The sequence below is a fragment of the Natator depressus genome, chromosome 1 (genome assembly GCF_965152275.1).
Source record: "Natator depressus isolate rNatDep1 chromosome 1, rNatDep2.hap1, whole genome shotgun sequence".
Taxonomy (NCBI): domain Eukaryota; kingdom Metazoa; phylum Chordata; order Testudines; family Cheloniidae; genus Natator; species Natator depressus.
The window spans coordinates 257800169-257821808 of record NC_134234.1 but is presented as its reverse complement, the minus strand read 5'-3'; the positions used below and the strand labels follow the sequence as shown (position 1 = coordinate 257821808).

General features: G+C 46.1%; 1 protein-coding gene across 6 annotated transcripts; it reads right to left on the bottom strand.

The window, feature by feature from the left end:
• Positions 1-248: 248 nt before the first annotated feature.
• Positions 249-20065, bottom strand: TEF (TEF transcription factor, PAR bZIP family member). Of its 6 annotated transcripts, none has more exons than XM_074941689.1 (5): positions 19782-20065; positions 10363-10686; positions 7919-8139; positions 6932-7143; positions 249-5159 (listed from the first exon to the last, which is right to left on the bottom strand). In XM_074941689.1, the coding sequence occupies exons 1-5, from the start codon at positions 19882-19884 to the stop codon at positions 5120-5122; spliced, it is 900 nt and encodes a 299-aa protein (XP_074797790.1). In that variant the 5' UTR covers positions 19885-20065; the 3' UTR covers positions 249-5119. The 6 variants fall into 6 exon arrangements, with proteins under 6 accessions (XP_074797790.1, XP_074797791.1, XP_074797787.1 ...); XM_074941690.1 differs by having other exon boundaries at positions 249-4994; XM_074941686.1 differs by lacking the exon at positions 19782-20065 and adding an exon at positions 13643-13787.
• Between the last annotated feature and the right edge of the window lie 1575 nt (positions 20066-21640).

Sequence of the window (21640 nt, the reverse complement as noted above, 5' to 3'; positions counted from 1 at the left end):
TCGGTTTTTCCTCTTCTTTATGCTCCGCTTACTTTTTTACTTCCCTCACAACTCTCCACTCTATTGTGACTGCCTGAACTTTAAAAGTTTGTATTCCAAAAAAGCCACACAATAAAATATAATGAACCATCCGGCTAGAAATATTGACTTTGTCCCTTCCCCCAACCTGTAGTGGTGGTTTTGGTAGATGTACAACAGACAAATTACTGAAGACCAACAAATCTGGTGAAGATTTTGTATTTGTGTGAGGGGAAAAGCCCTTAAAAAAAAAAAAAAAAGGATACTAAAATAAATGTTCTTTCCTCAGTAAAGATTTAGATCTAGGTTACTGTACCATATGAAGTTAATGGGTCAGGTCACCTCTGCACCTCCCCTTTGTCTTGGGTTCACCCACTACAGCCAGGAGAAAACAATACCGGCACACCCTGATTTTACAAAGCTTTGAGATAACTAAACACTTTGTAAAATCAGAACTTTTGATAACCAGGAGCTTCAATTCTGTAAAGTTTAGGAGCTCTGTGGATCTGAAGTTGCACAGCAGCACTGCTCTCCTGCTGACTACACAAAACATTTTTGTCACAACAATTGTACTTTTACAGTATTCCTAAAAGTATAAGCTGCTGGACCTCCACTGCACCTGCTACCTTAAGATGTACCTGGTACAGTTAGTAGCAGCTCAGCAGATGATGCGGAAAATAGTATTTCCAGCTAGAACACAAGGGACTTCCAAATAGCACAGCAAAGAAATGAAATGGATAATTATCAGCAGTGAAGACCTTATTTAAAAAAAAAAAAGTAAAGAACTATATGACACCTGGAATTAACACATTTCTTCTCTCAGCATACACTGCATATTTCTTCTTTACCCAGACCAAACAGCAAATCAAAGATTAATTAAGCAGACTGTCTGAATAAAAAAAGTTTTCTAGTTTGTAAGATAAACAAAAGTGATGGGAAGATCAGTCCACCAATATTGCACCTGCAATCACAGAGGTCTCTTCTGGTCCCAACTCAGGGCTTGTCTACCCTACAGAGGCAGAAGCTGTGCTGCCATAGCACTGTACACACTTCCTACAGCAACGGAAGGGGTTTTTCCGTCAATGTCACTGATCCAACGCTCTGAAGGGGTTGTAGCTAAGTTGACAGAATTCTTCTGCATCTATATGGGAAGTTAGGTCAACCTAACTATGGTGCTCAGGAGCATACACTTTTCACAGCCCTGAGTGATGTAACTAGGTCACTCTAATTTTTAAGTGTAGACCAGGCTCAGTGTGCTCCAGAGGAAAGCAAAGTCATCCACCGCTCCAATGTTTGATGAAAACTCAAAATCACCAGAGCAGAGAATAAAGACCTTTGTCTATGGAAGTTCATGAGAGCTTTGCCAACAACTTCAATGGGAACAGGATTTGGCTGTAAGTAAAAAATGTACTTAAGGAGTATTTATTGCAGATGTGCACTGCTATTAGATATCTTACGCTGTTAGACCTATTGGGAGACTTTGTATGAAACTAATGCCCATTGAATTCTCTCTTGCATCATTTATTGAACTGTTTTTTCTGGTTATGTAATAGAATAGACATTTTTAAAGCAGACGTTCCCCACAGGTAACCCTAGTAATAGCGGGGACATTTTGAAAGTTTGTAGTCTGATGGCTGTTCAGTGGAAGCTAGATTTAAACCACTAGTCATTTCACAGGGGCTACTGAACAGGCATCCCCATCAAACTGCTCCCTTCATGATAGTCTCTGAAGTAAGGCCAAAGATGCAATTTCCTTTTTTCCCTTTGAGATGGTCCCTATTAGTGAGGCATAGGACACATTGCCATGAAGCAGTGTATGTGAGAACCTTGCTTAATTATTGCTCATGCTGAACTTGTGCTGTTAGAAAACTTCAGGCTCTTGGCCTGTCAATTCAACCCCTTTCAATACTAAATTTGTTTGAAACAACGTGTCAGTATTCCACTGCAGACACTACGGTACTGTTACCAAGGGGAAGAGGCTGCACAGGTAAGATGGCAATCCTAGTTATATTATTGTCTATCACAATCTCAGAGAGTTCATGGTAATTTACTCTAAAAGGAGTGGAAAGCTCTGAAGCAGCATACCTAACCTCCAAGAGACTGTAAGAATTGGAAGAAGTCTGACATAATCTCGCAACAGAAAGCCAGAAAAAGACAGAGAGAGGTGTTGGCCCCGCACAAAGGAGGTGGCTGGTAAGAGCTGTGTTCATATGGGAATAAGAGATCACCACCATTACCTCAGAGAACTTACTGGATGTCTCACAGAATAGTAACCCATTTGCAGATGTTTAGAAACTTTCATGTACTATCCTAGCGAATCTTAAGAGTTCCAACTTATACAAGTACTAGTTGTGTTGTTCCATGGATGTAATTTGTAAAGTCACGTGTCCAAAAAAGCCAAAAATGGCTGTTAACTTATGACAGTAACAGATCACAGCAATGGCTGCACCTGCTGATATTCAGAACAAGAAGAGCTCTCAACCACCCGTGTAGCTGTTTTCCATCGCTTCACACTGACTCTACAGCAAGTTAAAGAAGTATAGGCTGGATGAATGGACGATAAGGTGGACAGAAAGCTGGCTAGATTGTCGGGCTCAACGGGTAATGATCTCCATGTCTAGTTGGCAGCCGGTATCAAGTGGAGTGTCCCAAGGGTCGGTCCTGGGGCCGGTTTTGTTCAATATCTTCATAAATGATCTGGAGGATGGTGTGGATTGCACCCTCAGCAAGTTTGCAGATGACACTAAACTGGGAGGAGAGGTAGATACGCTGGAGGGTAGGGATAGGATACAGAGGGCCCTAGACAAATTAGAGGATTGGGCCAAAAGAAATCTGATGAGGTTCAACAAGGACAAGTGCAGAGTCCTGCACTTAGGACGGAAGAATCCCATGCACTGCTACTGACTAGGGACCGAATGGCTAGGCAGCAGTTCTGCAGGGGGTGGTTTAGGTTGGATATTAGGAAAAACGTTTTCACTAGGAGGGTGGTGAAACACTGGAATGCGTTACCTAGGGAGGTGGTGGAATCTCCTTCCTTAGAAGTTTTTAAGGTCAGGCTTGACAAAGCCCTGGCTGGGATGATTTAGTTGGGGATTGGTCCTGCTTTGAGCAGGGGGTTGGACAAGATGACCTCCTGAGGTTCCTTCCAACCCTGATATTCTATGATTCTATGAATAGGCTTCAGAGACAATCCTGGAATCTTATTACATACATATTACACATTGATAACATTTCTTACTGGTTAGGAAAAGAGTTAAAGCGTGTTCTTTAACACTGAAAACATGGTCCACTTGCAAGACTAGATCAAGCAGTGCACTTGATGGATCAAGCCCATTCATCTTTTCCAGGTTCCACTGAAAAATTAATTGGTTACAACTTTGTTTAAAGAAAGTTTGCAACAGTCTGCTTCTCCCCATTACTACCTTTCCTCTTCACCTTCCTACTAAGAAGTTCTGGGGGCAGGAATCCCTCTGGGGAAGATGAAGACATGGTATTTGTACAGTATTAAACCATACGTCATAAGTTTCAGTTGTAATGGATCCTGAGTCTCCCATTTAGGCCCTTTCCGTTTTGCTGGCTTTCAAAAGGTCTTTATCAGCCAGGTGTCTGCCATTAATCAGCCTCCTGGCAGAGAGTTTAGAGAGTTTTCTGTGTGTCATACAGACACATAGAAAACCTCCTCTCCATTTCTATGTTATTGACATAACCTTGGATACAAGTGCAGCCCTACAATATTTTACTGGAAATAAGCCATTCCATATTCTCTTTCATCTATACATTTGGTTATGTCTGGTTAGGAGTCTTTTGCTGTACTGATGGCATCTTTCCTTCCATGGACATCCTCCCTTTTCTACACAGGGCCAACACCCCTGCAATGCTCTCTAAGTGCCTCATCTATCTCCATACATGCCCAGAGTCTGTTTTTAAAGCTGTTCCATTATGACACAATGGAATTGCTGGATATTTTGGGTCCATGAGACAGATGCACACCATACTCTCTGAGGTGCTTGGGGAATTAGAGTGAAGTAGGAAAAAGAGAAGGATGCACAGCATAGTAGCTGCTAGTCACTGTTCCTCTGGGGCTTCAATACAGACTGACTGGTCTGGCCTGCAGCCAGATACACGGTTCAGCAGCTCAGAGAGGTATACACCTCTCCTCTATTTTGGTGTAGCAGCCAGGGAAATGGATATAATTTGTTTTATTGAGATACAAAAGTATCCCCTTAAAAGTAAAAGGGGAAGGAGGTGGGCTCCCCATAGTGTACATATCAGGAGAGGAAGTAGTTAAGAAGTTGTGTGTCATCTGGGCTATATAACAGGATTTATTGGTTACTCTTTGTACAGCACACTCTATGGTGCTTTTTAGTTTACTTCAACAAATCTGTTGCATTTTCTTGCACTCCTAGACTATTTTCCATGGATGCCTCTGGTTCAGCACCCCCAGCAGTACCTCACAAGATGCTACGCTTGTCAGAACCCAGCTGCAGCAGTAGCTAAAACCTATTCTACTGCTCCCCCCAACCCCCAAAATCGGTGACAATATAGTTTAAGCCATTTTAAGTTAGAATCCCCCTTCCTCCCATTTCATTCAAGTATCAAAACAGAGTCACCATTCACACAAGTCATCAACAGATTGGACTGAAAGACATGAGCTGTGAGTGTCATTGACAAGTGTCAGTAAGTAACATTACTGTAGTTTGATTACAGAGAGAAGAAAAACATTAGTACAAAAAAAAAAAAAAAGAGAGATAAGAAAGCCATACACAGCATTAAGAAGACCTTGCACTTTTCATCATGTCAGCCCCCGTGCAGTTCAGATGGGATACTTGCAGGCAGTGTCCCCGTCAGTTGTTTTTGTTGGATACCTCTCACACATCTCACTGTTCACTCTGAAGACAGATGGTTTCATGTGTGCTTTTTAGTTTCTTTGTTTTTAGAAGTCTTTAAAGTTGCATCACTCGGAATCAGATAAGTCACTTTAAATAAAGCAAAGCAGTAAGTGTGACAATTTATTTACAGTATACTCCATCTACCACCACTACACACCACTCTGTGAAAGAAAAAACCCAGTGGTGTGGGATTCTATTTTCCTGCTGCAAAGTTATCTCCCTCCTTGATGCTCAGGAGGAATCAGACTGGCGCTGCACAAAAAAAACAAAAACAAAAACAAAACAGCTCAGCCCAGACAAGCAGGTAATAATGCAGGGAGAAAACAGCTCCTGTATAGATTTACTTTAATCATGCTGGATTAGCTTCCTTCCCCACTCCATTGGGGAGTGAACATATGAATTTAGACAAGCTGTTTTATTCTCACATTGAGCTCACAAAGCTGACCTAGTCAAAATCTGTTACAGAAAAGAAACCCCATAACTTCTACGTGCTCTTATAAGTTTCTAATTCCTTCACTCAAATCTATCCTAAAACCTTTTATCTCCCACACTCCTCTTGCTCCCAAATACAAACACCATCCCCAGACATCTAACCAACAGTTATAACATATTCACTGCCATAAGCCTGGGATAAAATACATATGACAGTGACAGTCTACTTTTGTACCAGGCATTTTACTAAAGCTCTCCATTCTTGCAGGTGGAGGCAGCCTCCAACATTCACAAGAATGCATTTTTTCTTTAGCACCATTTACTGTACGAGCAGTACCCGGAAGTAATCCATTCTCAGCACCAAGAGGGCAAGTCATGTGCTTGAGAGAAAACCAGCTGGCATAGAGAGACTGCCACCCAAAGAGGCTGTGAGAGAAGTTCTTCATGTTTAGAGTGGGTGTGGCTTCTCCCTTGCTTGCTCAAAAGGTAAAGGACCAAGTATCACTTACAGAGATGCAACTCTTGTACAACTGTGAGGGGTGCAACTCTTGTACGACTGCGAAGATGCATTAGAATGGTGGATTGGGTTTGTCCCCCCTTCCCCGCCCAAAACACAAAGTGCTGGTGATTCCCAAACCAGATGGACCTAAGATTTGATCTGATGAGGCCACAGGTAAATGACTCAAAGTTTGGTGGTGCCCTTCTCCTTCACTTCTGAATGAAGAGTCATTCGCTGCATAATTAGTAGTTCAAGAAAAGAAGTCCCCTAACTGTATTGGGGAAAGGAAGAAAAGAGCGATGCACTCCCTAAAACCCATTGCTGTGAACTCAGAAAGTGTTACCTCACATTAGTAAAGGAGAAGTACGGGGCTCTTTGCCCTGCACCTCATCCTATGCTTCTGGGAGCTAACCAAAGGAAAATGTATAAGTATTGTTTAGATGTGTTCACTGCACTATGGTTTACACAAATGCACGTTCATCTGAATGTTATCTTCACCTCTGCAGAAGACAGACAGTTCCCAGGCCTAGGAGGTTTCCCTGTTCCTCCTGAACAGGAGCACAGAGCCCTGCACAACAGGGGCTGCTCAGCTACGTTCCAGTGTCTAGGAACTGGGGAAGGAATTTTTTTATGATGCTGTCCAGCAGCACCCATTTGTATCCCAAATTATAAAACTAAATTTTAAAAAGAAAGGGGGGGAGAGAGAGAACGAGAACGAACAGGAGACTTTTGCACTTCAGCCAGCTCTCTTTCCATTTAAAATGGAGATTAGAACAGAAAGCAAAAGCCTTGTCCAACAATCTAAACAGATTCACTTTTATTTCCCTGGATGGATGAATCCATTCTCTTGGATTAGCATCACCAACTGCTCTAGCAGTGTTAAAACAAAGCTGTAAAGACGGACACAACTTAGATTCTGGCACCACGAGGGTCAGGAAAGGACCTGACCAAGTTGTGCCATCAGAAGCGGATCTTTGCTATAGATGCACAATGACAAGGCCTCCATGCATGTTATTTCTGGGAGTCTCTACAGAAGGCAGAGAAGTCCAAGAACTAAACAAGGAGCCCTAGCAAGGAAAGAGGGTGTGCTTACAAGGGTCCGTATCTGGTCTCATATTTAGAGACAATGTTCTTGCATTTCCCCACTTCCTTGCGCAGCTCTGCCACCTCTGTCCTGAGGGCAGTGTTCTCCTTCTCCAAGAAGGCTGCTCGGATTGTGATCTGATTCTCTTTCAGTCGCCGAGCGTCACGGGAACGCTTCGCTGCCACGTTGTTCTTCTTTCGCCTTGTCCAATATTTTTCATCCTGTAGGAAAGGGGGGCGGGGGGTGGGGGGGAGAAAAAAAGCCAATCTGACAGCTCAGTATTTCATATCCAGCGTCAAACAGCTACCTTCCTGCCCTACCACAAGGGTCATCCTACCCATAAAAGCCATCCTACTCGCTATCAGATTTCCTCCTGTAGCTCATGCAGGAAGTTGTTGGGTTGGCTAGACTCAGATACTAACTGAAGTTTAGACAACATGGTACTGGAAGATTGTTTAATTTCACCTCAATTTTACTTCCCCACCCCACCCTGAACTATCCTAAATAGGCTTCTTGTGAGGAGACAAAGGGAACATTTCAGCTAGACATCAAGAACAATTTCTTAATAGCTAAGTCTATTAGCCTGTGGAATAATCTCCCAGTGAAAGTGATTAACGTTCCATTGTCTGGGGCACATAGAATTGGACTAGACAAAAGCATTGGCAAATGAGCATGACCATTTGTGGGGTGCAAATTTGCATTAGTGAGGAAGAGCAAAGGAGGAATGAGCTGACACAACTTAGTTTTTCCATCCTTTTCTGCGTCTACCACCACAAGTCACTCCTGCCCAACAATTCACTCACTGTTCCAAGTTAAAGCAGTAAGGGCCTTACAGATGAATAGGAATCAGTCTTCCAACCCTCTTCTGAGCAACGTTCTCCACTCAACCCAGTAGGTATGGCCCACTGGCCTTGCCCCAAATGTATTTCAACATACAAAAAAAGACCCCCACACACTGAGTAAAGCCTTATCAGTCTGATATAAGAAGTCTGTTACCTTTTGCTCATCTGGGACAAAAACCTTCTTGGCCTTTTTAATCATGGGCTGTGGTTTCAGGTCCTCTTCAGCAAACTTGTGCTTGCGAGGATTGAAGAGCTCACCACCGGGCACGCTGGAGAGCACTAAGTCAGCAGGGTCAGGATTAAAGTTCACATCAATCTCAATGCACTCTGGATCAACGGGGCTCGGAGTCTCTCTCTCACTCTCTGGGGAGGAGTCTAGTAAAAGGCAGTAAACATCACAATAGGAGATCAGCATGATGAAGAAAATAAATCCAGGTACCCATATATGGGCATCTCTGCTCACTGTCCTCGTGTATGCCACATTTATCACTTCTATTTAATAGTGAACTCAGTACTGTACAAGACATAGTTCCATCCCCTGCAAGAGATAACATCGCAACCTTACACAGAAGTGCTGGGTAACCTGCGTCACCATGGAAGAAATACAAGCCCTGGGCATGCATGCCCAGAATGAGACACACAAGATAAAAATGGCAGAAAGATATCAAAGTTTCTCCCTTCAGCAAAAATCTTGCGGCCTTGTGCACCTCGCTACATATAAGAAGTATTTGCTCCAACAGAGTGAAATCAGAAATTCAGAGTTCTAGCTCCCTGCCATTTATGGCTCAGAAATTCCCACAGAAGCATGAGCTGGCCTAGAGATTTCTCTCACTGAGCCCACGGAAGACCATAAAAATTTGATTTGCAGCATGAAAAATAGAGGTTTGATAAAAATCCACACATCATGTTCTTCCTTATTTGTTATATGTAAATGGAAGAGTAATAACAGAGGGCCTGGTGTGGAAGAGATGTGTACTGTAACAGAAACAGATTGGTAGCATGATCTTTAAAGACATGAGTTAAAAGCCACATTACAGTAACTTTATGTTTATATACATCTTTCACATTGATGAACTGCAAATTTTAGCACTAAGTGAAATATAGGTAGGGATAAATAAATCTCTTCTTCCACCAGTGAAATGCAGCCACATATCTGGGCAGTAAAACATTAGCAACACTACACAAGAGTTTAGGAGAAGCAACATCAAAAACTATACCCAAAGGATAACATAAAACACATCATATATAAACATGGAGTCAATAAGTGAGCACTTGATGCATGGTTTCTTTCCTCTCTCCTGTCGAAAACCTTTGTACTCCATGTTGTGCATATGTCTACCAGGTTCGTGGAAAGGGGGTCAGGGTTCAGGCCCTTTCCATAAAGCCATCTTGCAGGTTCTTTTCCTCACAAAATAGCCATTAAGTCTGTGCAGTGTTATTGTGTGGAGTTCCCAAGTCCAGCACTAAACAGAAAAGTGAAGGTCCTCTCCAGATACGCACACTGCTATCTAGGATCAGGTCACGGGTAGCTAAGGTGGAGGCACCAGAAATGTGTTTTATTTCTTTGTCTCTCCTTTCTCACCTCAGGTACTCAAGAGACTTCCAAGCATTCCTTGGAGCTTCAAACTAAAGTATAAACAGCCTCTGTCCAAAAAACTTAGCTGTCACATTTCACAAGCCAAATGAAAGGCTTTATTATAACATTTCCATAAAGCACAGTTCATTGGATGTACACTAACTACTAATGGCTTACCTCAATGGACTGAACCACCAAGGTGTTCAAAAGCTTATCTGAACCTATCAAGACTGCAGATCTTATAGTAACAGATTCTTTCACAAGAATTCAAGGAATTCCAGACGCTTGCTAGGTCAGAAGTACCAATCAGAAAGTTGGTATTTCAGATTTGCCAATTCCAGCAAGAAACAAAACAGCACAGAAGCAATGTGTTTTTTGTTTTTTTTAAAAGACAGATATTAAAACCTTAAAAAAAGTCCAGCTTCAGTTGTTGGGGAATGTTTGGGCTGGTTCTTATTTTATCCAGGCTCATTCACCCAGCTCTAGCATCAACAGCCACAAGATCTGCAATCAGATACACTGAATGTGAAGTGGCTAAGCAGCAGTGGCATTAAGGCCTTGTCTACACTAAAGGGAAAAGTCGATCTAAGCTACGCAATTTGAGTTACGTGAATAACGTAACTCAAATCAATGTAGCTTAGATCTACTTACCACAGGGACCATACTACGTGATGTCGAAGGGAGCCGCTCTCCCATTGACTCCCCTTACTCTTCTCGATCAGGTGGAGTACAGGAGTCAACAGGAGAATGATCGACTGCCGATGCATCAATTGCTGCAGCGTGGATGTTCGGGTAAGTGTAGACAAGCCCTAAGTTATTTTGGGGCTGGGAAAGACCTCTTCATAAAGATTAGCAGGAACTTACAGATGAATGAGACTCTATAGGCTAAACACTGTTTATGCTGTTTACGCTTCTGAAGCTAATCTCCTCAGGATGGTAGTGCTTCTCCCCAGGTTAAGGAGGCCTCTTTACATATCACAACAGCAGAAACCATTCACAAGGCTTCAAAGTATTTCACCTACCTGTGCCGGAGGCAGCTTCAGATGGTTGGAAAACTACAGTGGAAGATGATGAGGGAGGAGAGGCAGCAGATGCGCTGGTGGGCTCTTTTCCTTCCAGCTCAGCCACAGGCAGAAGCGGGTTCTGGTTCAAGCCGAGGTGAGCAGGGCTGGAAGGGATTCCATTCTCCAGGAGGAACTCATCCAGATCCATGTACTCCAGGTGGAAAGATTCCCCATCATAAGGGATGGTTTTGTCCCAGATGGGAGGCATGAGGGAGGCAGAGACTGCCATAGTGCTGGCAGCTGCAGCTTCATCCTCCTCAAGTTTTTCCTTCTTTTCTTTATCTAAAAGACAAAAACATAAAGGTCACAGTGTAAAATATGGGTTAGAAGATTAAAGACTAGATTTAAATAATGGTAAGAGTTCAATACAGACTCCATCAGAGCAAGGAAATTAACTCGACATGTTCTACACCAGTTCACTCAGACCAATCTCCATGTGTAACGTTCGATGAAGTGGGTTTTAGCCCATGAAAGCTTATACTCAAATAAATTTGTTAGTCTTTAAGGTGCCACAAGTACTCCTTGTTCTTTTTGCTGATACAGACTAACACGGCTACCACTCTGAAACTTAACAGTTTGTTGGTCTCCATCTAATAGGTAGGCCACAGAGATTTACAGCTACATTAAAGTCTTTGAGTTAAGAGAGCAGGGTCTTTTAGCATAGAGGTCCTCTGTACAATCCGTGCTGCAAACAACCCACCCAGAGGTGGCATAATACACATAGTCCTAAGCACCATGATTCACCGCAGATTAGATTTGATTATCTTTAGGATTTATGGCAGATATTTTGTTTCTCCCAGGCTTTTCCTGGAAGACAGGAAAAGTAGATGTGGAAGGGTCAGGTTACAATGGAAACTATTAAGAAGCCTTTGAGGTAACAAGAGTTTATTACTATTATTATTATTATTGGGAGAGAAGTGCAAATAGGGAAAGATCAGGTACAAGTGGGGGGGGGAGGATTTTCATATTTGATTTGGAAATAAGAAAAAGTCCATCTATATTAAATGCTAACTGTAATGGTTCAGCTAAGCATTTATAAAAGCATTTGTTCCTGAAAAAATTCAGTGTCCCCACACAGTACTCCCTCCAACACTTAATTATACGTCAAAGTACCTATCACACAGCTCCCCAAAAGGGGAGCTTGTAGGAGAACATCTTAGAATTTTCCCCAGAAACTGATGCAATTTTCTGTTTAAACGACACTATAGGGTATACACAGGAGAAGCACAGTTTGTCTCTATGCTAAGCAAAGCCCATTTCTGACTGAATTCCTGGAAGCATCGTCAACTGGCTGCTGAAGGTCCTAGATAAGCGGAGTAGAATCTCAGCAAAGAATGAGGCCCATAAGAATTAGAAGACAGCCTTAAATAATGGCACTACTTTGTTAATGAAACCCACACTCACTCAAGGTCCCTATCTCTAGATCTTACTAGACTGAGTACCGTTTTGGGGGCAGAAACACATCCACAGACTGGTGAAAACATGATGGTGGAGACCTGGGATGAGGAGCAATGGATGCAGAGCAATGAGATCTTTTCAATTTTTGTGAGGTGCTCACTCCCACACAAGAGTACCTGGATGAGAGCTCCTCTCACTTTAGGCAATATAGTGAAGATTTCTCTCTGGAAGCCAGGAACCTCAAGTAATTACTGCTTGATGGGATGTTAATTTGGGGGTTGGAAGTCTACATACAGGCTATTGTGTGGGAAGTGTATACAGCGGTACAAATTCATGCAGCAGGTGTGATCAAAGTATAAATATATACTTGCAAGAATGCTCAGCAATTGTAAACTAAATTTCCTTATGCTGCAATATGGAAATAGACAGTACCGTCATTCGGATTCTGAATAAAACAACAGTGACCAGAATGACAAATTCCAGAGAGATGTAAATCCTGTTGCATCAGAGGTCAGCTCTTCAATGTTCACATAAGGTAGCCTGGCAAAGGGCACAATGCACAAACCTGAGAACACTGGGCTGTTCCAAAGCAGATGGAATAGATCAGTCAGTAGGGTCAACCACACACAGAGACAAGGATAGCCCTTTTTAGCCCTGCTGTGATTTTAGAAGATCCTGCCTACCAACCCTTAGAAAACCCTACCCCGATTAATCTGGCAGACATTACTTCAAACTACTTCCTTAGCAGGAACAGAAGCAAGGTGGAATATGTCTTTTGAAGGCTCAAGGCAAGAATGAGGTTTCCGTTGAAACGGACAGCACTGTGATAGAGTATCGTTACTTCAACCTGCTGTATTTTGCACATTATGTTTAAAAGCACAGAAGAAAATGTAATTCAGAGCAAATGAACAAACCTGGATGAGAAAGTAATTGCTTCGCCAGCCAGAGGCTCAGGACTCCTCAACAGCTGGCAGGAACACACAGGCTGATATTAGATCATAGGCTCTTCAGATAGAACTCTTTCCATGCATTTGTTCAGTACCTAGCATAATCGAGCCCATCCTGCCTGAGATGGCGGGGTACTAGCATAAGTATTAATCATAGAATACCAGGGTTGGAAGGGACCTCAGGAAGTCACCTAGTCCAACCCCCTGCTCAAAGCAGGACCAATCCCCAATTTTTGCCCCAATCCCTAAATGGCTCCCTCAAGGATTGAACTTGCAACCCTGGGTGTAGAAGGCCAACGATCAAACCACTGAGCTATCCCTCCCCCAAATGCACCAAACGACACTGACTTAGTTTTAAATCACGTTGATTCTGGCTGGAGTTGTAAGGCAACTGGACACTTGCATGCACCAAATGGCCACGCCTGGAGCAAAGCCCAGCCCTGGGGGGCAGGCCGCGCTGCTGCGGGGGAGGTTGGTTTTTGGTTTATGTTGCGGTACTTTGCATTGGCAAAGAGCCCCGAGGCTGCAGCCACACTCCGAGCAGGGCAGTCACCCAGGCCACAAGTCTCCTCAGGGCAGCCCTGGCCGCGTGGCTAAGGAAGGGGGGAAGACACTGGACGGGGGGAATCTCTCCCGCCCCCCCTCCATTGCTGCCGCCTGGGCACACCGGGAGGGCCCGGAGCTCCCCGGCCCGCAGCCACTCGAGCCTCGGGCTGGGCCCGGCCCTGCAGCCGGCGGGGCAGGGGAGCAGCACGCGCCACTCGCGGGCCCCGGCCCAGCCAGGGCGTCTCCTTGGCAACCAGGGAGATGGGGCTCGTCCCGCCCCCTCGAGACGCGCGCGTCCCACCGCTCGCGGGGTCGCGCCGTGCGTGCGCGCGCGCTCCCGCCCTCACCGAGGCGCGCGTGCCGCGGAGGATTCTCCATCAGCTTCTTCAGCACCAGCGGGAAGGTGCCCGCCAGGCTCCGCTCCTGCTGCGCGGAGGCGGCCGCCCCCGCGCTCCCCGCTGCTGCCTCCTGGCGCGCGGCGCGGCCGGGCATGCTCCCCGCTGCCCGGCGAGCGGTGCCAACCCCGAGGCCCCCGCAGCGGAAGGCTACGAATTAGGGCTGCGCCAGCAGCTCCGGGAAACAAACCGCCAAGGCGCACGCGCCAGCAGCTGACGCCGCGAACCAGCCTCGCCTTACTTCTTTATTCATGAGCGCGAGCTTCCCTCACTTCCCGCCCACAAGCCAGGCCGCCTTCTGTGATTGGCTGCGCCGCTCCAAGGCAGCGCTCCCATTGGCCGTGGGGGGGGGGGCACGTTCGGCCGGCGCAGGCCAGGAAAGTGCAAGGAAGGCGTGTGACTCATTAGCATGTTAGTCCCGCCCATCCGGCGCCCCAAGCGTTTGCGTCGCCGCTGCCGCTGTTTCTTCCACAGACCGCGCGCGCACGAGTGCCGCGGCGACCGCAGGGGAGCGCGCGGGCGCAGCCACTGGGGCCGGGAGTCGCGAGCCCATTAGCCGCCGTGCCCCCTCGGGAGGGGGCGGGGCTGCGGGCGCGCGCAGCGGCTTCCCCCCTTTCCCTAATAATCCCTTCCCAGAGACGCGGCCCCGCTTCCCTGCAGCGGGCGGGGCCGCGGCTCCGCACCCAGCGGAGATGGGGGGCCGGATTTCGGAGCGATCCCAGCTCGGGCTGCAGCCAGCGCTCGGCCGCGCGGGGGATTATGCACCACGTATGTCCCCGCGAGACCCCCTCAGCGCGAGTGCCTCGTGTGTGGACAGGATAAGCTGCTCCAGGCTGCGACGTGCATCGCCCCAGCTTACTCTGGTTTCAGGCAAACAGCCTCTGTCTACACTAGGGGTCGCATTACTTCAGCTCCACTCCGGGCTGGCCCCAGCTGGCTGTTCGCGAGTCACCTTTCCAGTGAGGACAAGGCTGATCACGTGACACGGGCTCCACTTGCGTGCAGCTGCTAAATGTCAGCAACACACACTAGAAATACGTTCGTTTCTTTAATATTCGTATCCTCTAGAGGCAATTATTGTCATGGCCGCAGCGGAGCTATGGGCCCAGAAATATTTAAAAAAAGGAGTTGTTTGTGCACAACCGGGGAGGGGAACATACTCTGAGATAAAGAACTCCAACTTCTTCTCTTTTCCTTTCCCACCCTCTGCTTCTCCCCAGCATTTGGTGCTTTTATTTTATCTTTATTATGTTAGTGATGAGAGGCCAACCAAGAATCCTTCCCTGTTGTTCCAAGCACTGTACAAACATAGAAGATGTCTGTCTGTTGTCAAAGAGATCATGTCATCACAGTGAAAAAAAATGTGAAATCAGACTCAGCCCCCTCCGTCCGGGGTCTGAAGCAGTGATGTGTATGATCATTCTCCTTGCACAAAAGTCATCATCTAACATTTGTGCCTGACCAGCACCTGCCTTACTTCTTGGAGTAGATTTTCAAAAGTACACAAGCAGGGGTAGAGTTTCAAGAGAGCTCAGTGAGCTAGGAGCTGAGCTCTTGACATCTGGCTGCCAGTACCACAATAGGACCTGCTGGATGCAGCATTCTTTTGAAAATCTTGCCCTAATAGTAGGCAACGAGCACTTGAAAGTCTGGCCTTGAGTTCCTTAGGAAATCTATTCCTTATTTTTCATCCAGGGAATATTGCTGAGTAAAGATGTGTTTAGAGTTCCATCTCTTTAGCTTTTTTTGTTATTAGGGGAGAGCACGGAAGATAAGTCACAGTCTAGTGATAATGATTTAGATTAATGGGAACCATAGCGTATTGACCGACATAAGGAAACTAGGTGAAAGGCAATGTAAAGAGGCAAAGCACTGTATGGTACTACCAGTCTGCTTAAATTCAAATGTCATGCAAATTTATTCTCTATGGCCAACATTGGGGGAGATCAAACCTAACACAACCTCCAGATGGGATACTAGCATTACTGCCTGCATCAGGCAGCATAGCAATTAGGAGGATACATGAAGACCGTAAGAACATTGAGGAATATAATTTGGATCCAGAGATCACCTATCCCCTGTGACATGGATATGATCTCCCCTGTCCTGCATCATGACAATAGCTGCTATGTGTCCTATGTGATGTCAAACTCCTAGGAGAAGGAAGAAACTTTGAGGTTGTTTCCAGCCCTCAAACAAAAAAAGGAAAATGGTGCTGGATTTAGAGGTACAGACCCAATATAACTATACTGGTGAAGTTGGTGAGAAACCACCCAGAGTTACAATCTGACATTAGCAGGCTTTGGATGGTGTGCTCTACGAGTTCTTGTTTTTCTTTCTTGTCTTTAGTAATTTCCCACCTCTGTTCCTGCTGAATGTTTCCTGTATCACTCAAATACATATATGACACTTGCCACCTAAATGCATAAGTGGAGGGACTACATCCTGTAATCTTCCATTTCAAAACACACGGATCTCTACCCAGCCAGGTGTTAAAGGAGTACCTCCAGTAGCTCAGCTAGCAGAGCTAATAAGCTCATAGACAGTGATATACACTTCAAATGGGCAATTTTTTGAACTGCAACACTGTCTTTTACTTGACTGTAAAAGTGCCACACACATCTACAGTGATGTATGAATAAATAATATATTCCAACCAGTGGAGGACAGTGTGACATGTGCTCAAGATGGTCCACCCCATATCTAAACGAGCCACTTCCATAATTCAGCCAGAAGGGAACTGCACTCCTCTGGCACAAGTGCCATTATCTACCACAAAGATGAAGCTCATTTATGCATTTTCATGGGTCAGACCATGACCATGGAACTCACTCCCATAGAATCTAAGAACTACCTCAGATTTCATCACTTTCCGTCCCAGTTGCAAGGCAAACTTTCTTTGACCTGACCTTCACTAATACAAGCTCATAGTACATCAAAATCAATTTCCCACCCATGCTCCAGGGGGATAAATGGAGAAGAGATAGCACATGATAAGTCATGTTGCTCAATGCATCACTGGAAGACATTGAGCATACCATGATGAGCAGCACAGTAAAAAAATCTAAGAAGAATAGAACTGATATATGCCCTCTACAGATTCGAAATAGTAGGCAATTAGTGCCCACATACGCACAGGCAATCTCCTCTAGCTCAGCTGGTAGAGGACAGAAATATACAGATAAGAAGATTTAATATATTTTATCCAGCAAGGGGCAATGAAAGGCATGCACAAGACTACTCATAATAAATCCTCCATTTGCAGACCATGATACTCCATGTGGGGCAACTGGACTGTAAATGAAGTTTCCACCATGTGCTAACTTCCTCCAGCTAAGACGAGAACTCAGCCTGGGGAGACTTAAAAGGAGAAGGAATCTCCCAGGGGAAATGAGATTTTGCAGAGGAGGTGTCACTGAGTGCTTGTCAGAGGGTTACTGTCCTCATATCTGCTTCCCACCATTTTGTTCAAGGCTGCAGTTTCCCTGGCAAGGCTGGTTTCCAGTGACCTACTGCACCCATCCACTTTATTCCATTGGTGACTAGACTCTGAGTATCTAATCCCAGGAAGAGTCCAAGGAAACGAAGATCTGTAAAGGAATCTAAACTACTGTACTTAGGCAGTGAATTAGCTCAACGGTGTCTTCCTCATCTCTCGGCCCCAAAAGTGGAAGACCGTCTGGTGGAGGTGCAGTGTTTGTGCCTAAGACTGACCTTGTTCCCTGACTTACTTCCAGATGAGTTCAGCAGATGCTGAACATTAGGATTAGCTTTGTACAGTCATAGGCATGTGCCTGTGCACAGGGAGTGTTTAATTTACGCAAAGATGATTTTTTGCATAGGCTTTAACAGGAGTTTCCAGGGAGCTTCTTGTGGGATCCTTCACAATGCACTCTGCATGGGTGTCAAGTGTCTGGCTCTTCTTCAGGCAGTGATGGGAGAGGCTGGTTTGAGAACGTTTCCTTGGACTCTTCCTGGGATTAGATACTCAGTCTAGTCACCAATGGAATAAAGTGGATGGGTGCAGTAGATCACTGGAAACTGCAACATCAGCTGCACCCTCCTGCTTTATTTAGATTTTGCAAATGTAACTGTCAGTTTCTCTTTAGCTGTGGTACTAAGAATTGGGGCATGCAAGATGGGAATCCTCAGTGGGCTTAGCTTTTACACTGGGAAGCTTGTGATGGGGAATTCAGCTCCAAAGGGGGTGAGGAGAAGCGCAGCTCTGATGTGACGGGAGGATCTGTACTAAGGAGCCTACGGCCAGGTAGGGGGGTATGTGTGCAAGCAACACCACTAGGAGGTCTGCTGCAGGATAGCAGAGTATGTAAAATGGAGGGGTGTGTGTGTGTGATGACAGACCTGGTCCCTGAAAAAGGGGGTTGGAAAGACTGGCTCTGGCAGGGAGGTGTACTAATAGGGAACTAAGAACTAAAGGAGACTAAGGGAACATGAGGGAGGTCCCCAGGCAAAGGGAGGGAGTTGTCATGGTACCATGTCCCCATGCAGCCAAAGAAAGTCATATCCAATAATCAAAGAATTTCCTCTCTAGCCCCCTCAAAAAATTCTTCCCAGCTCTCCTAGGTTGGATGGATTCCAACCAGTTGCCTCGCTCTGCTGAATCTAGATACCAAGGATCTAAGGAATTTACTTAATCCAGCCTTGGCCAGAGCAGCATCCAGGCACTTGCACTAGTGACACTGTTTTCCTAGCTCTGCCACAACTACACCCTCCTCTCTCAGTCAGCTTTTCACCATGGCACAGGATAGCTGAGAAACACATCCAGGACCAGCCATCCAGCTCCATATTATATAACAGTCTGGTTATTGTACAAGTCTCAGCAAGGGAGGGAGTGAATTTACAGGGAACAGACGGACTGTGCTACAGGGACTTGACAAAATGAATCCGTTCAGAGAGGTGGGGACCTACATTAATCTCTTCGTCATCACAGGTCTTCCTAATGCCACAGGTCCTTGTGTCTAATTATTCTGTGCCATAAGCCACTTACTACCAGCACTCCTGCCCCCATTTATATCCCATTAGCCGCTCTCCTTGGCTAAGAGATTCTTTCATTAATGCCTTTTCTGGTGCACCTCTCCTGTACCATGTTAGCCCCTTTTGCTGCCACAGAACCATATCTGTCCTGGCAGCAGTTTCCTGAGAACATTTAGTTCAGTGAACATCAGTCTGTGAGGTAAGGAGGCACATGTCCAAACATGACTGAGGTGTGCCATGGCATTTCCACGTGCACTCCCACCCAGAATGCTGCTCAGCCAGGAAAGAGTTAAAACAACCACAAAGCAGCCTGCAAGGGACATGTTTCAGAGTAACAGCCATGTTAGTCTGTATTCGCAAAAAGAAAAGGAGGACTTGTGGCACCTTAGAGACTAACCAATTTATTTGAGCATAAGCTTTCGTGAGCTACAGAAGTGAGCTGTAGCTCAGGAAAGCTTATGCTCAAATAAATTGGTTAGTCTCTAAGGTGCCACAAGTACTCCTTTTCTTTTTACAGTCCTTAGAGTGTATCAAGCAAGGGTGGTTTGATCTATCCTGCACTGCCCCGGAGAGGACAAGAGTTTGCACCGGGGGACCTCCTAGGTTTTTTACATCTGGTTTGTGCGGTGCAGTCCTAGGAACACAGCAAGAGGGAAAGTCCAGAAAGGAAGAGGCTCTAAGTGTACAGAAGGTGGGACATCGCTCTTGCTCCCTGCCCAGCTTTGCATTCGTAACCCCTCGCCGCAGCAGCAGACACAGAGTTTGCCCCACAAACACCCAGCCCCCTGGGTGACTAGTTCCCACCGTGGGCCCCTGGGGGCGAGGGGCAGCAGCAACAGCCGGAGGCTCGGCCGTTCTTGTGAAACGGGCCGAACAGGGCAGAGGATCGGCCGGTGGCGAGGAGTTGCGCCTATTGCGGCGCAAAGCCCGCCAGGCTCGCTGGGAGCAGAGCCCCAAAGGCTCGGCAGCCGCGCCCCTGTCCCGGGGCTGGCGATCCGTCTTACCGGGACCCCTGCCTCGCCCTCTCCCGGGGGAGCGCAGCCGGGCAGCGGAGCGCTGGGGGGGGGGCAAGGCAGGGAGGGGGGCCCCCGCCTACCTGCGAGCGTGTCGGCCCAGGGTAAGGAGTACTCCAGCAGGGACTTCAGCACTTCGGGGAAGTCCATGGCAGGCGGGACGCCGAGGTTGTCGCAGCCGGACATGCTGTGTCCCGGAGAGGCCCGCTGGGTGCAGGGCGCAGATGGCGCTAATGGGAGTCACGAGAGAGGTTGCGGCCGTGCCCGGCGCGGGATTGGCGGAGCAGCGCGCGGCTGGGCAGATGAGAGCGAGCGAGAGCAGCAGCCTGTCCCAAGCCGACCCTGCCCTGCCCTGCCCAGCCCGCCTCCGAGCCGCGTCCCCGCTCCGGGGCCCGCTGGTGGAAATGGCCTCCTGACTGGCTGGGCCGGGGCCGCCTGGCACGATTGGCTGATAGGGCCTGCCGCAGCCAACCAGGCTGCAAAGAACTGGGCCTGTTACCTAACTTTGGGAAAGAAGTCACCGGCTGCTTGGAAAGATGTTCGGACAAGTAATACACACACTGAGAGGCAGTCAGTCACACACACCGAGAGCAGACACATGCACAGAGCAAACACAGGTCATCACAGGCGCTGAGAGCAAACACACAGTGGGAAAACATGCACTGAAACAACAGACCGAGAGAGAGAGAGAGAGAGAGAGAGACACACACACACAAAGCAAACGCAAACACACATTGAGAGACAGTGGAACACACACAGAGATACAGCGAGCAAACACGCATACTGAGAGCACATACACACTATGAGACACAGAGCACAGGGACAACGAACAGAGGCAGCAAATACACAGTCACACATACGAGAGTATACATTACCCACTGACAGCAAACGCACAGAGACACAAACAGTAAATACATACAGACTGACAGCAAATACACACATAGATCCAAATACACAGAGACCACAGATCCAGCAAAAATACACATTGAAACACTCACATTGAGAGGCACTCAAACACTGATAACAGACACATGTACTAGTACCACACAAAACACAAATTGTGTATGTCTCCATCTTTTAGTTTGTAGGCTCTTTGAAACTGTCTTTGTATATTGTACAATGTACATTGTCTATACTTAATAAGTTATTGCCTATAATAATGTAAGACATTTTTCTTAGTAATCTTACCAACCACAATTTTGGCCAAATTTGCATCCCCCAAAATGTAGAATTTTACTTAAAAAATGACAAGTTTTTTCAGAGATAAAATGGGCACCTGAGCTGCCTCATCCCCGAATGCTGATTTTATGGGCACTAAGGTCCTGATCCTGTGAACATTTACTCACATGAGTAGCCTGCTGATTCATTGAAACTGTTCACATCTGTGAAGTTCAGCTTAAGGGTTTTGCTTTACCAGGGTCCAGATTCTTGAAAATTGCTTCTTCTTTTGTTGCTGTTCTCCAATAATATGTTTCTTTTCAGAGTGATAGTGAACTTGGTTAGATTTATTTAGATATATAACAAGAAGGTGTGGGGGGGTGGGTGGGAGAAGTGCTTTTTCTGGACTCAAGGGTTGAGATTTTGAAAGGAGAATAGGGGTGCTGTGGAGCTAAATCCCCTAATCGGCTTTGAAAATCTCAATTGAGATGCTTTTAACACTATTCTTAATTAAAATTTAATGATGTAAAACCTTAACAGCTCCCCCCAAAGCAGAAAATAACCAGCCAGCCAAACAACACCCTGCCAATACACCATCACAGCTACAAATACTGGCCTTTATTGTGCCCCTCTCCTGCTAAAAGGCCAGAGGGAAGGAGAGAGGCTTTGTAGAATTCCCTGAAGGACACAGTTTCTGGCTCTTTTGAATCAAAGGAAGGGGAATCAGCATTCCTCCAGGGAGAATAACCTGCCAGCAGCCCCTTCTCTTATATTGAGGCAGCTC

Coding starts and splice junctions, on each gene's coding strand:
- TEF (XM_074941686.1), bottom strand. CDS start 13,787: ATGCCCGGCCGCGCCGCGCGCCAGGAGGCAGCAGCGGGGAGCGCGGGG. Junction 7,144..7,918: donor TTGTCCCAGATGAGCAAAAG/GTAACAGACTTC, acceptor CCTTTCCTACAG/GATGAAAAATATTGGACAAG. Junction 5,160..6,931: donor GAGACCAGATACGGACCCTT/GTAAGCACACCC, acceptor TTTTTTGTGCAG/CGCCAGTCTGATTCCTCCTG.